Source organism: Gekko japonicus, unplaced genomic scaffold, assembly GCF_001447785.1.
Source record: "Gekko japonicus isolate JY-2015 unplaced genomic scaffold, Gekko_japonicus_V1.1 scaffold646, whole genome shotgun sequence".
Lineage (NCBI taxonomy): Eukaryota > Metazoa > Chordata > Lepidosauria > Squamata > Gekkonidae > Gekko > Gekko japonicus.
Genome location: NW_015165253.1, coordinates 648890 through 663821, shown reverse-complemented (window position 1 = coordinate 663821; position 14932 = coordinate 648890). Strand labels below are relative to the sequence as shown.

Sequence of the window (14932 nt, the reverse complement as noted above, 5' to 3'; positions counted from 1 at the left end):
TTGGAACAACCAGAGATAAGCACCCAGTTCCTTGTGTCAAATAAGAATCATACTGCTAGAAGGTATGTTAAGAGAATGTCAAAACTAAATATTCATTTAAATAAATAGGGTGCTATTAATTTGTTTATTTACTTAATGCATACCCTGACTTTCTCCCCAGTGTTGATCAAAAGGGACCTACATCATTCTACAACCAGCAATCCCTGTCTTAATGTTACATGTATTCTGAGTGGTGAGAAGTTCTAGAGGTAGTGCTTACCTTGGTTGCTTCTCTTTGGAGGAGAGAGAGCACTGAAGACTTATGGTGTCCTCGTAGTATTTGCTGTATTTTCAAACATGTAGGTAGAGAATGTGGCAAAGACACAGAGGTGCTCCTCCAGGGCAGCCTCCTCCAGTTCCCAGTGGCCCATTTCCTGTCACTTAAGGCCCACTGAAGGGAATATCCTTATACATATTTGCAATTTAGTCTGGCAACATCCATAAGGTTTAATTGAGCTGTAGTTCCAGAGAGGGACCTGTAGTAGTATCACTCACTGTAGTAGTATCACTAACCTTCATACTACAGAAGGTTAGGAAAGGCTCCTACTGCCTGTGCTGACCAGGCTGTCCAGGCCACAGTGGGAACCCTGGGAGGCAGCAGAAATTCAGCCACTCCACAGTCAGCTGCACTGGGGAATAAATGGAAGTTTCCCTGCTCTCTTGGGCCAGAGAGAGAGAGAGGCCAGAGCAGAGAACCAGAGACCGGTATGTAGTGAAAGAGGATGGCATTTAACCCCTGTAGATTTATGTCATGTTGGTTCATAGTGTGTGCTTACTCCTACAGTTGTGCCTTATTTATTTAGTGTGTGTGCTCCATAATTGTGTAAATAGTTAAATAAATTCTTTAATTTGGGCTAATAATCTGTGTTGTCCTCTGACCACATAGTCTTCCCTGCTCTGCACAATACCAAAGGGAGGGCGTAGCCCAGGGAAGCAAGGAAAGGCCAGACCCTTGGGTTGCCAACTTTCCAGGGATCCCCCAAATATGGAGATTTGGCCAGAGGGGTCTCACCGTCCCTCTAAAAAGGCAGTGACAATTCAGTGAGTCGTGTCAGCGAATTTAAGGAGTGAGATACGCACATGGGACGAGGGTGGGAGGCGAACAGCTGAGTGGTAAACTGGAGCCCGTTTCACCACGGTAGGCAACCAAGCTTGGCTCAGAGAAAGGAAGGTATCCCTTTGCCGGCCTTTGTGTGGAACTCATTGGGGCCAGTCCTGAGTCTAGGGTTGCCCGCTTCAGGTAGGATGATTCCTGGAAATTTTCTGGAGGAGTCCATGGAAGCCAGGGTTTGGGGAGGGGAGAGGCCTCAGCTGAACAGAATGCCATACAGCCCACCTCCCAAAGCAGTTATTTTCTCCGAGGGGGTGGTGGTGGAGAGATCTGTTGTCTGGAGTTCAGTTGTGATACCTGGTGATCTTCAGGCTCCACATGGAGGTTGGCTGCCCTGGCTATAGCAGTCAGTGCTTCAGAGCAGGGTCTGCTAGATCGAGGTTCTTGCTGTAGAAGCTGAGTGGGTGATTTTGGACCAGTCACAGACTTTCAGCTTAACCTATCTCACAGGGTTGTTGTGCAAGTCAAAAGGGGGAGAGGAGAGATCCAGGTTCTTGCTGTAGAAGCTGAGTGGGTGATTTTGGACCAGTCACAGACTTTCAGCTTAACCTATCTCACAGGGTTGTTGTGCAAGTCAAAAGGGGGAGAGGAGAATGATGTAAGCTGCTTTGGTCCCCATTGCAGAGAAAGACTACTTTTCCGCCTGATAAACCATTGTTGCCAATCTCCAGGTGAGGGCTGGAGATCACTCAGAATTACATCTGCTCTCCAGATGGCAGAGATCAGTTCCCCTGGAGAAAATGGTGGACTCTGTGGCAGTCAGGGCTTCAGAGCACGGAAAATGGTGGACTCTTGCAGTCAGGGCTTCAGAGCACGGGAGAGGCTGCAGGTATGTGTGTGTGGGGAAATAAAGGTCAGTTGATGATTGGCTGGGAAGGAGATAGGATTGGCAACTCCAGAGATGGCAGCCAAATAGACTTTTAAGGAGTAGCAACTAAGACCCAAGTCCAAGCGGGTCAACAGGAATCCGAATATTACCATCAAGTCTGTAGGGTGCGGTGGTAAACCCAACAACTCAAGGTAGGTCAGGAATTTCTTCCACTTTCCCTCATAGGAAGCACGTGTAGCTGGTTTACAACAGTTCAACAGAACAAGATCTATCCTGCTTTTAAGCTGTACTAGAGGATCCTCAATGCCGTGAGCTTGAGGTGTGGGACATCATGGTGAAGCACTTGGCCCTCTTGAGCCAGGAGATCTTGTGCCGGAGGGAAATGTATGTAAGTGCCCTGGGACATGTGGAGTAGAGTTGGGAACCAGTGCTGACATGGCCACCATGGCGTCACGAGGATGCACCGACGTTGCTCCTTCATGATTTAGCTTAGCACTTTGGTAAGCAGAGGGATTGATGGGAACAGGTACACGTGCCTGTGGGACCATGGAAAAATGAGTCCGTCCCCCAGAGATAGGGTCCCGTCCCGCCCTGGTACAGAACAGGTGACACTTTGTGTTCTGGTGCGTCGCAAACGCATCTATTTCTGGGTAACCCCATCTGTCGAAAATTAGTTGGCGGTAATCCCACTTGAGTTCCCACTCGTGGAGGGATATGCTTCCCCTGCTCAGAAAGTCCGCATGCACATTGAGCGACCCGGGCAGGTGAGCTGCAATGATGAACATGCCCCAGGAGTGGCATTCGGCCCAAATCTCCAGGGCCAGTCGACAAAGTCCCCTTGACACTGTTCTTCCTTGCCGGTTTAGGTAGCACAGTACAGTGGTATTGTCAGTCAGGACTGCCACCATGTGGTGAGCCACAAGGTGGCAAAAAGACCTGAGGGCATATTGGATGGCCAATAGTTCCAGGAAGTTGATGTGTTTGTGGGCCACATGTGGTTCCCATTTGGTGCCCACACACACACCTTGAAGGTGCACCCCCCCATCCCCACAGGGATGCATCCGCAGTGAGGGTCATTTCGGGGCTGGGTGCAAGAAATGGGGCTGCCTGAAGGAGGTTTTCTGGAGTTTCCCACCACTCTAGGGAATTCAGCACTTGTACAGGGAGCACGAACCGTTGAGATTGGGGTTGCCAATGTGGATGGAATCGCTTGAGGAACCACTGCTGAAGTGGTCTCATCTGTAGTCTTGCAAAGACAAGTATCACTGTGGTGGTGGCCATCAGACCTAAGAGTCATTGAATCTGCCTTGCTGACGCATCTCCCTGTGTCCTCATTAGGTTGATGAGAACGATAATGTCATCTGCCTTCTTGGGAGGAAAAAAAGCTCAGCAGACAGTCGAATCCAAAATTGCTCTGATAAATTGGACTCTCAACGAAGGAAGGAGCATTGACTTTTTTAGGTTCACCCTCAGACCCAGTGCATCTAGGGTGACCAGTGTTAAATCGATATGGTTGAGCAGAGTCTCTCTGGAGCTTGCTATCAGCAACCAGTCATCGATGTATGGAAAGATCCGCACACCCTGAAGACGGGGGTATGCCACAATGACAACCATCATTTTTGTAAAGACTCTGGACGCTGTTGAGAGCCCAAAAGGGAGGGCTTTGTATTGAAAATTGCCCTCCGCGACCGCAAAATGCAAAAACTCTCTGTGAGATGGGTGGATTGTTATATGGAAATATGCGTCCTGCAAGTCCAGGGTTACCATCCAGACACCTTCGCTGAGAAAGGGAAGAATGCTTTGCAATGTTGTCATTGGGAATTTCCGATAGGAGATAAAACGGTTGAGTCCCCTGAGGTCCATAATAGGACAGAGGCCTCCGTCCTTTTTGGGGACCGTAAAATAACTGAAGCAGGACCGAAATCATCGGTAAAGCTATCTGAATAGAGGTGTCCATCTGCACGATATCGAACATGGAATCTGTTACTGTAGGTGGGGGTTGCACCATAGACAGGGTCAGCATGTTGGCCATCCGTTTGATGAAATCCCCATAAGTTTTTAGATCCTCCGAAGGAGAAATTAGAAGATCATCACCCACTTGTTGAGGTGGCGAGGGTTCCATCGAAGGGTTGGGGTTTTTGTCTCTTGATTGGGAGGAGGCGTCGGGAGAGGCGGAATGCTCAGACGGTTCGGAAAAGAAAATAGGCAACATCTGTGTCGATGGGACCGGATTTGACGTATCTTTAAACTTGGGAATTATCGGAGGTGGTGGTTTGGGAGGTTTACCTGTCAGCCTTGATGGTTGAGATCTCACAAACCCTGGCGTTGGTGGAGGATCTTGATATCGAGAGAGTTGGGAGGAAGTGGACTGACAGTCCCATTCCATCAGTTGGGGTGGGAGCCATGGCATGCTACTCAAGAATGAATAGGCCCCATACATGTATTGCCATTGCCATTGATCCCAGTGGGATGGCGGTGGGTGGATCGGTGCCAATGGCCGTTCTCGATCATCAGGTCGGAACGATGAAGGATGACCAAAAGTGTCGGCTCCATGGTCGGAGTGTAGGCTTTCGACACTGGAAGGCGGGAAATCTGCATTAAGTCCATATCATGCTCAGAGTCAGTGAGCTGGATAGGACACAGTGAAGGTGACTGAGGTACACCTTGTTGCTGCTCTCAGCTCGAGGAGTCAAGCAAAGCAGCCACCGTAGGATTCGGTTCCATGGCCCTCCGAGGGGTCAGCGGAGTTTGCGTAGGGGGAGTTTTCTTATGCTTTTTGTGCTTGACTGGCCAATCGTCCTTGCCCTCCCTGTGTTTTTTTGAGGGAGTATGAGCTTTGGACTGAGATGTCTGGGCTGAGCATTTCAGCATTGGGCGGTCGACATCTGAGTGAGTCGGTATCGGGGACATCGCAGCTGTCGATGCCGAGGCAGGTGTCGACTCCCGAAGTGTCCTGTGACGACATCGGTGAGAATGCTAACTACAAAAGCACGATGCGAAGTCTAGTAGCTCTGTTCTTTCTTGTCTGCTTCAAGAACTTCGCGCAATGTGCACAAGAGTCCACAGTGCAATTCCCCAAGGCACAGAAGGCAAAGCGAGTGTCCATCTGGGGGGGCGATTTTACTACCGCTCTTGTGGCACCATTTAAAGAATCCCCACCTCTTGGCCATAGGCGGGGGGGGGGAACGCAGTCTGCAAAAAGGAGACCAAACGACTAAGTCCGAGAATAGTAAATTGTAGTAACAATGTCCTTTCACTAGCAAAAAACAAGAAAAGTGAAGACACTTTGAAGAAAAGAAGAGGAATAGGCCTTAAGGCCAAAAGGTTTTACTGACCGAAGTGGAGAGGATACTACCAGCGTGACGGTCACAAGAGAACTGGCGGGATTGTCGTGCCCCTCCCTTAGTCATGCGCAGTGGGGCCGGTGCATGACTGGGGAGCGGACGTGAAAATCCCTTTCGCTTTTCAAGAGGAACTGATCGAGGTCGGCGCAGGTGCACTATATCTTAGAGGTGTGATGCACAGAGACCACGAAGATCAAGGAGTAGCATCTGCATCTGCTGAGGGTGGATGGAAGGTCTGTTGAATTACATGGTGGTGGGTAGATCGGTGCCGATGGTCGGCCTCAATCATCAGGATGGAGTTGTGAAGGACGGACAAATGCATCGGCTCCATGGTCTGAATGCAGACTTTCAACACTGGAAGACCGGGAGATCTGTGTCAAGTCCATATCGTGCTCAGAGTCAGTGAGCAGGATAGGACGCAGTGAAGGCGACTGAGGTACACCTTGTGGCTGCTCTCGCCTCGAAAAGTCAAGGGAAGCAGCCTCCGTAGGATTCAGTTCCAAGACCCTCTGCGGGGTCAGCGGAGATAGCGCAGGGGGAGTTTTCTTATGCTTTTTATGCTTGACTGGCCAATCGTCCTTGCCCTCCCTGTGTTTTTTTGAGGGAGTATGAGCTTTGGACTGAGATGTCTGGGCTGAGCATTTCAGCATTGGGCGGTCGACATCTGAGTGAGTCGGTATCGGGGACAGTGCAGCTGTCAATGCCGAGGCGGGCATCAACATTGATGCATGTCCCGAAGTGTCCTGTGACGACATCGGTGAGAATGCTAACTACAAAAGCACGATGCGAAGTCTAGTAGCTCTGTTCTTTCTTGTCTGCTTCAAGAACTTCGCGCAATGTGCACAAGAGTCCACAGTGCAATTCCCCAAGGCACAGAAGGCAAAGCGAGTGTCCATCTGGGGGGGCGATTTTACTACCGCTCTTGTGGCACCATTTAAAGAATCCCCACCTCTTGGCCATAGGCGGGGGGGGGGAACGCAGTCTGCAAAAAGGAGACCAAACGACTAAGTCCGAGAATAGTAAATTGTAGTAACAATGTCCTTTCACTAGCAAAAAACAAGAAAAGTGAAGACACTTTGAAGAAAAGAAGAGGAATAGGCCTTAAGGCCAAAAGGTTTTACTGACCGAAGTGGAGAGGATACTACCAGCGTGACGGTCACAAGAGAACTGGCGGGATTGTCGTGCCCCTCCCTTAGTCATGCGCAGTGGGGCCGGTGCATGACTGGGGAGCGGACGTGAAAATCCCTTTCGCTTTTCAAGAGGAACTGATCGAGGTCGGCGCAGGTGCACTATATCTTAGAGGTGTGATGCACAGAGACCACGAAGATCAAGGAGTAGCATCTGCATCTGCTGAGGGTGGATGGAAGGTCTGTTGAATTACATTGCTTTTTTAAACATCTGGGCAGGCCTGACTATGCCTGGAGCTCATGTTAATGTGGACAAATATGTACTGTATCCAAAAAGCCTGTAATGTGCAGCTTGTCCTGTTGAGAGCACTCCTGGTTAAATAGCACCTGCCAGTATAGCCCTAGGGACTGCTCTAGAACATTTATGTAAAACCAACTTGAAATATCAGTGTGGACCGATAACATAGCCTATGTTGGGCTTGAGCTGACAGACATGGAAAAGGAATTTTTCAGCTGGGGTGTGTTTGCAGGCTTGACTTTTCATCAGGCTTTAATTGTGACTTAAGTTAGTTATCTCATTACAGGTTGTAAGCATCTAATGTGTCGTCCGAATAAAGCTGCAGCCTGAACCCTACCTGAGCACTTGCTGAACTCTAGGATTAAATCTTGTTTATGTTAGTCAGTTTATGTATGATAGCTCTGATTTTAGAACACTCACTAACTTTTTCTTAAAGCTTCATCTTGTAAGAGCAACTCCACCCTGGACTGAACAACAACAACAGCAAACTTGAGTACTGTTACCATGTGTGCTTGTGTTTGCATTTCTGCATTGTGTTGATGCTGCTTGTGTGGGTTTCATGTCTGTGTATCTGTGCATTGGGGACTCAGGGATTACTGCTGTTTGTATAGCTTTGCCTTGCATCGCATGCTTGCCTATGAATAGACAAGACCTGTGCTGCCTGCTGCTTCTACAGAACATGTGCTTCCCTGGAATTCCTCCCATAATGCCTCGAGGACAGAGGAGACCCAGCGCCATTACACCTAACTTGGACCCTTGGAAAACAACAGCGAACCCCACCATTGCTGATCTGTGGGAAACCACGTAACTCTCCCCCTGCTATCTGGTTTTGGCATCAAAAGACAATACTGTTTATGGCTCCGGACCAGAGACATCTCTGCAAGTCAAAGGTTGCCAATGGAAACGAAGGTTCACACCTCACCACATGGCTGCGCTTTGAAGTTAGGGTAGAATATCTGCATATTGCCCCTTCCCCTTCATTAGGACGTCACCCCCTTTGGACCTATAGCCATAGTAGAGAGGACGGACCCTAGGGATTTTTATGGCCTTAAGCCAAGCCCAAAATGTAGCTTTTAAAAAGAGAAACACGGCTTTGTTTCTCTGGTTAACCCACCCCTCCCTTACCTTGCACTAAGGTGCTTCAGGTGGCTCTCACCAAGTTCCCCGGAGTCGCGACCAGGGAACACGCACGTGGCTTGGCCGGACCAGCCTGTGCGTTTGTAGAGTCTACCAGTTGATGCTTTAGCTGCCCTTCCTTCCTAAGAGGAGACTTCTTCTCAGCTGGACCTCAGATAAATATGACCGTCTACCTGTAGAGTCATCCCCCTTATTTGATGCTTTTGTTATTTTCCATGCTGATTGTTTCTATATCCTATTGTAACTAAGGAGCTTGTGCGAATCTTGTATGTATCTGTTTTTGTATGTCTGATGAAACTACTTTAGTAAAGGGAACATTTATGCATAAACCTAGAGCGTTGTCTGACTTCCTGGGAAATAGCGAGCGTTCAACACCAATCTGACCTCTGGATACACGGGATTAGAACTCACGCACCGCCCACCTCTGTAAACAGAGCTGACTTGGGCTCCCGGAACCATCCTTAGAGGAGTTCGGGTAACAGTACATGTTCACGGTCCAGGTTATGTATCAATGGGAGGGGCCATGGCTCGGTGGTAGAGCATTTTCTTGGCATGCAGAAGGTCCCAGGTTCAGCCCCTGGCATCTCCTGTTAAAACATCCAGGCTGTAGACTGCTGCCTGAGACCCTGGAAGAGTTGCTGCCAGTCCGAGTAGACAATGCTGGTGTTGATTGACCAATGGTCTGATTCAGTACAAGGCAACTTCATATTGAAGTCATCTTATATTGAAAGGAATACAAAATAAATTGTTTTTCTGGTGTTGAGAATGTTGGGTTTGCTGCAACAGGCGTGCAGTTACTGTTCCAGAGTTAATATTCAGTTGTGGACATTGAGAACCTACTATATTTCTGCTGCAATTCTCCAGAGGGCATATTAATGGCTTAATGCATAGGGAGATTGTTGTGTTGCTTAGAAAGGGACTGACAAAGACTATGCTAACGACCAGCTGATATGACACTTAAAACCTAACGCCTCAGATTTCTTTAAAGAGGATGTAACTTCCATTCAATGAAGGAGGATTCGGTTTCCCTGATCTTATTATATCATCAGACATACTTGTTAATTTGTACTAATTATTGAGATCACTCCTTGCAGTTGGACTGTCCATCTTGGGCCCATTTGGAGGCCTCTTGTCTGGTGCCCCTGTCGAAGTGGAATGCATTAGGGTCTACTTAATACTATAGTGGATCCCATTCCTCCTGCAGTTTCTACAACCAGAAAACAGTGGCATATAATGGCATGACAATATCAATTTGATCCATTTTCACATTCTAAATCAACATTATGGGTCAATCCAGATCTAATAGTTGGGAAGGATTTTTTTCTGTACAAGGCGTGGACTGATAGGGGGATTTTTACATTGGATCAGTTGAGAGATTCTGAGGATGAGTTTTTGTCATTTCCTCAGCTGAGGTCTAGGTATGATTTGTCACCTTCTGTAGAATGACAATACTTACAGTTGCAATATTTGTTGGTATCCAAATATGTCTCTGCTGTATTAAGTGTCTCAGAATCCCCTTTGCTCCTGAAAACTCTAATTGAATCAAGGCAGAAAATCTTATTCAGCAAAAAATTATGTTTAGAATATACTGACGCCACAGCAACTTTTTAGCTGAGTAAAGTGTCTAATTGTTGGCGTTGTAATTTACAGGATGTGTCCCTTACACATATGCTTTGAGTATGTCCAGTCATCGGTCTTTCTGGGAAGAAGTTACTACTCTTATGAATTTTGTATTAGAATGTTCATTGATTTTTTTTAGAATATTTGATTCATCAAGAAGAAATATTAAATGAAGTTAATATTCAGATATGGTGAAACGATTAGTTGCAGATGTATATAGTTGCATGCAGACTTTAATATGTGATGGAGAAAGTAATGAAAAATTGGTAAAGTTTTAAAGTTGTAATATTAATGAATATGTATAATATACCCACTAACTATTAAGGTTTTTTTTGTCTTTTTTGTTTTAATAAATATTTTTTTAAAAAATCCGCCCTGAGCCTGTTCGCAGGATGGGCGGGGTATAAATATGATAAATAAATAAATAAAATAATGTTCATTGATTTTTGAAGATTCTTATATTTTTTTTAAACTACCTGTCTGCCTCTTGGAGGCTAACTGACAGTCAGTGGAAATGGACCCTCCATGCTGTTACTAAAGCTAATAGCCTCATATTACAACACTGGATAGATAGAAGTCCACCTCTGGTAAATCAATGGATTTGAGGACCTTAGAACTCTATCAACATTTGAACTCATGGCATATAGATGGCAATTGCATATAGTTATTTTTAGATATTTGGAAATCATTTATAGCCACTTATGTGTAGATTTGTCACCACTGTTTTTGTAGTTTTGTTTTGTATTTGTACTTTTTCTCTTTTTTAAATCTTATTTAGTTGCTTGATTTTAAGTTTTTTCCCCTTTGTTCTTTTTCTTCTTTTTTGAAAGAAAGAAATTTTTAAAAGTTCCCTTAAAACATGAATGTGAGCTAATTTAGTGTGAGTTTCACAGTTGCCTATATTGTGGACTTTCTACTATTGTAAATTTACTACTAGACCCTTCCATATTGGAAGAAGGTTAATTTGTGAGTAATCTTTGTGTAAATACAGGGGCTTCTCTAGATTGTGCAAGAGGCAATGTAGCTAAGATCCAGTGTACGAAATGGAGGGAACAACATGTAAGTATCACCGTGTAATGCAGCAGATCCCCAATATGGTATCTCTTTAGAGCTGGAACCATGGGGGTAAAATCCAAAGGGTCCTGAATAGAAGCGGTTGCCTTCATAGCAGGATGACATTTCGCTTGAAATCTAATTTTTTTTTTTACTAACCCCACCCCATACAGCCATTTTGTGGTGGTGACCACTTAACATTTTTCAAAATTCCAAAAGTGTCCTCAGGTTGAACATGGCTGGGTAACTCATAAAGGTAGATGGGAGAAGAAAATTGAAGGAGTTGGGTCTGTGTTGCCCTACAGACTTCAGAAGATCACTTCTAAGCCAGTGCCTAGATCTGTCAGTGACGCTCAGCTAGCTACCATAAACTCCTCAGGGTAATGACAGTTGTGTGTTGCTGTGTATTCTGTGAAGCCTCATGTAGCATAAGCAGTGCTATACAAGTAATGAATGTTAATGTTCCAATGAATATTGCGAGTCCCTTAATTTGTACTTTTGAGGTTTAAAACTTACTGCATTTCATGTGTCACTGGCAACAAAATTAGCTGTTACGATCTCTCACTAGGCTTAAACTCTTCCACGCAGGGTCTGAAGCAATATGGCAAACACGTGATTTACCAGTGATTCATAAGGAATGATCAAATGGATAAAATTAGATTTGCTGATCAATTTCTGCTATAATGTGATTGTTGAGAGGAATGTGGCTTGTGTGGCAGTACAATGCAGTAGAAAAAGCAGGAGTACCTTGCTGATGTTCTCTTGTATTTGTTATCCTTCTCACCTATAAAATAGAATCTCCTTTATCCACGCCATGGTAGCCAGGTAGTATTTCTTTTGGTTTCTTAGAAGGGTTTACAAGACGAGACGCTTACATCTGTAATGTGGCAGCATATAATTTCTCTTTTTAACTGGCCCAGATAATTGAGTTACTTTTTTAGTGTTGGTTCACATGGAGAAGCAAGGGGAAATAGAGGCTCTGTGGAGGGGAAGGAGCACACATAATCCTTGTACAATCTTTGAATCTTGTGGTGGGAGGGAGGGACACATTTTGATTGCTCAGCTGCATAGAAATATCAGCTGACTAAATCTGAACTGGGGTCTAAGCCGGAGGGAGGGTGTGTGTGAATGCAAGAGAAACTGTCCCGTTGTTCTGCTTTTGATTCTGGCGGAAGTGCAATAAACTAACATTTCAACTTGCTTCTTTTGCAGGAAGAAGAGATGCCAGATGTAGAGATTGACATTGATGATCTTCTTGATGCTGCTGATGAAGAAGAGAGAGCGCTCAAATTGCAAGTTAGTTTGAATTTGTGTTCAAATTTGGGAAAGCATTAAAAACTTGGTAACTTATTTCTGACTGCACTGTCTGGCGGCTTACAAGCCACATATGCACAGAATGCTTTTTTGATACAGTCTAGCTTTGAATACATGCATGTACACCTTTTGTTATGCAAGTCCAGAATTTTTAGAAGGGAAGCCAGTAGTTGGTTATTTCTTCTAAGTCTGAAACAAATAACGGTGCAGCAGGCTGATATAAGACTTGCATCTATGTTTGTAACAAGAACATTGCAATTTCCACAATTCTTGAAGCTGGTCAAGAACTTATCTGTGCTAGTTATCCATTTGTGAGTGTCCATTTAATAGCTCCTATTTCCCTGACAGGTGTTTCCTCAAATGCTTTGGAGAAGGGAGAATTAACCATTGAGTTACCTATACAATATGAAGAACTGTAACTCTAGATATTGATTGCAGTTGTCAGTTCTGATACCTATTGTACCTGTGTCTTTGAAAGTCCCATGTTATAGAACAGTAACACAAAATTCAAATGATGCTTATTTGCCAGCTGTTGCAAGAGCAACCCTAGGTGATCAGTTGCTTGATAAAACAGTTGTCCTTCCTCCCCTTTTTCTGCCAAACTGATGCTTTTATTGTTTTACTTCCAGGAAGCGCTGGTAGATTGCTACAAACCCACAGAGGTAAAATACCTTTTCCTGTTTTAAGCATTAGAAGCTTGATGATGTCACATTGTGGCAGGGAGCAGGGGGGTATGTGCATGTATGCATATGCAAAACAAACTTGCTGACCAAAATGTCCTGAAAGAATAACAAAATTTGGGTCCTCAGTCATACATGTGTTTTAACCACCAATAATTTACCATATGCTGAAATTTAATATGTTAGAAAAAAAGAGGAAATCCTGCTATTTCTGAGTTATATGTGTATTATACTGTTGCGGCTGATGTAAAGTTTTGTACATTGTACAATGCATTCAGTGTTCATTTTTTAAATGTTTAAGTGGGAGGGGATAAAGGATTGTTCATGTATAACTTAATGTATTTTTATTCAGTAACATGAATAGAAATGCAGCTTAGCAGGACATTGATTTTCCGGGAGAATCTGCATCAATGTCCTCACTCAAAACCTTCTTTACATAACTGCTGCAAACGAGTAAAGCAGTCCACTTAATCCAATAATCAGACTTCTGGAAACAGCTTTCTCTTTTTCTAAAAAAAGAGAGAGAAGCTTTTAGGTTACTGAGCAACGTATCCTGCTAGGGTTGGTAATTAAGTTGATAGCTGTCTAATTTTGTGCTTGGGTGGTCTTTCAAACTTGCCTCTCACAGTTGTTGAATTCTTGTTATGACTGACATTGCATTGCTTCCCTTGTCCCCATCAGGTCCTTGAGTCCTCTAAATAGCTGATGCTGGGAGTTGTGTGAGCATGTGCTCAAAATGCCACATGGCAATGGAGACTGCAGTGAAGGAGGAGATCTGGCCCATGTCACCCCCACTTCTCTACTGTGCCAACAGCAACTTGCATCAGTGAAAACTCCTCTGGGAGCCTGTCAAGTTGGGATGGTATTCCTCAGTTTCTGTCTCTCACTGCAATTCCAGTATTGCTCATGGTGTTTTGGCCACATGGACAGCATCAACTTTTCAGAGTTCTCAGAAGCTGCTGTGGGAACAGGAGAAGTGGGAGACATTGTACTGGCAGTTTGTAAGATGCAAGAAGCCGATGGCTGTAGTGTAGATCTGCACATTAAGGACTATTTCTAGGTAATGTGGCTCCTGCAGCAAGAATGTAACAATTTGCTGTGACTTCTGTTTAAAAATATTAAATGAACCAGGTTGTTGTACAGCAGTCTCCTAGCTCTACTGAGTCCAATCCTACAGATTTCAGGACATGGGATGGTTAGCAGGCTTCTCCAAAAGCTCCCCCTTTAAAAAGCTGCTTTGCCTATCTCCTGCAAAGTGTGTGTGTTTATGGCTTGCAAGGAATGAAACAAAGTTTCTGATATATCCACATAATCTTGAAAGTAAACTTGACTGGTTGTATGCCAGCAGCTAAAAATACTTCCCTAGCATGTGCTGCCAATTTGGGGAAGAGGCATACTTTGCAAGCCAGAGAGCACTTGGGAGGGTAAATAGAATGTCTGGCTTCCTAAGGTACTCAGGCGACACTTGCTGACTTGAAGTATACCCTAGAGGCTTTCTGTTTGGTTAATCACTTGATGTATGCAAAGAAAGTAAGCAGTTGGGGCAGAATTCCAAGAGAAGTTGGGAGTTCAGTGAATAAGCCCTCATATAATGGGAAGAGTCTATAGCCATTCTGGGCCATGCCTATAAAACTGCTTGAACTATAGGTGCAAAAGTGTGCTAGTTGTGGAATACCAGGTGCATAAGAGAATCACAAACTGTATGAAATAACTTGTGCATGTAGAATATGCTGCTTGGTTTTCATTGCATGTGGATCTTCCACTTTCCACTAGTGCATGGGAAATGGCTGTTTGGCATGCAGATATCTGTTTCTGCATGCGTGTTGAGTCCTCAACTTTATTTCCAGTTTACTTCATTCCAAAGGCTTTGTGACATAAGCACTTCTTAACCAATACAAAATTGCATGTTAAAATGCCATGTTAAACGGAATTAAAACTTCCCTAGGTCTGCCACACTCTAGCCATTCAAGCCAGTAGTTGTCCATTCTGGTTCTAGGAGTTTCCTATTTGCATAATGTTGATAGTACTGAAATAGAACAAAAAGTAGTGTGGTGGAACTCCTAAACTTGTCTGGAACAACTAAGATTCAAAGCCCATCTATTTATAAAATGCAAATTTCAGGATTGTGCTTCCTCGGTTTGCCTCAGGGCCACGTAGGGAAGGGAGAGGGAACTTCCACTTACTTTTGATAATCAAAACTGGCTTCTCCACTCTATTAGCATTTTAATGGGGGAAATGTGTCCTTAATTGTTTTTCTTTTAAAATGCTAGTAAAAAAAATCTGAAGAAGTGAGCAGTGACTCACGAAAGCTCATACCCTACCACAAGTTACGCCACTAATAATGCTGGTTGCCAACGCGGGATACCGCACATCTTGGGGA

The 14932-nt window shown here is 44.6% G+C and overlaps 1 protein-coding gene across 1 annotated transcript in view; it reads left to right on the top strand.

Annotated features, from left to right (window-relative positions):
- Nucleotides 1–14932, top strand: part of PPP1R14C (protein phosphatase 1 regulatory inhibitor subunit 14C) — a 73887-nt gene that overhangs the window by 53232 nt on the left and 5723 nt on the right. The window contains exons 2-3 of the mRNA XM_015410148.1: nt 11771–11854; nt 12502–12534. Of these exons, the coding sequence (XP_015265634.1) occupies nt 11771–11854; nt 12502–12534 (117 nt within the window). The remainder of the gene's footprint in view (nt 1–11770; nt 11855–12501; nt 12535–14932) is intronic.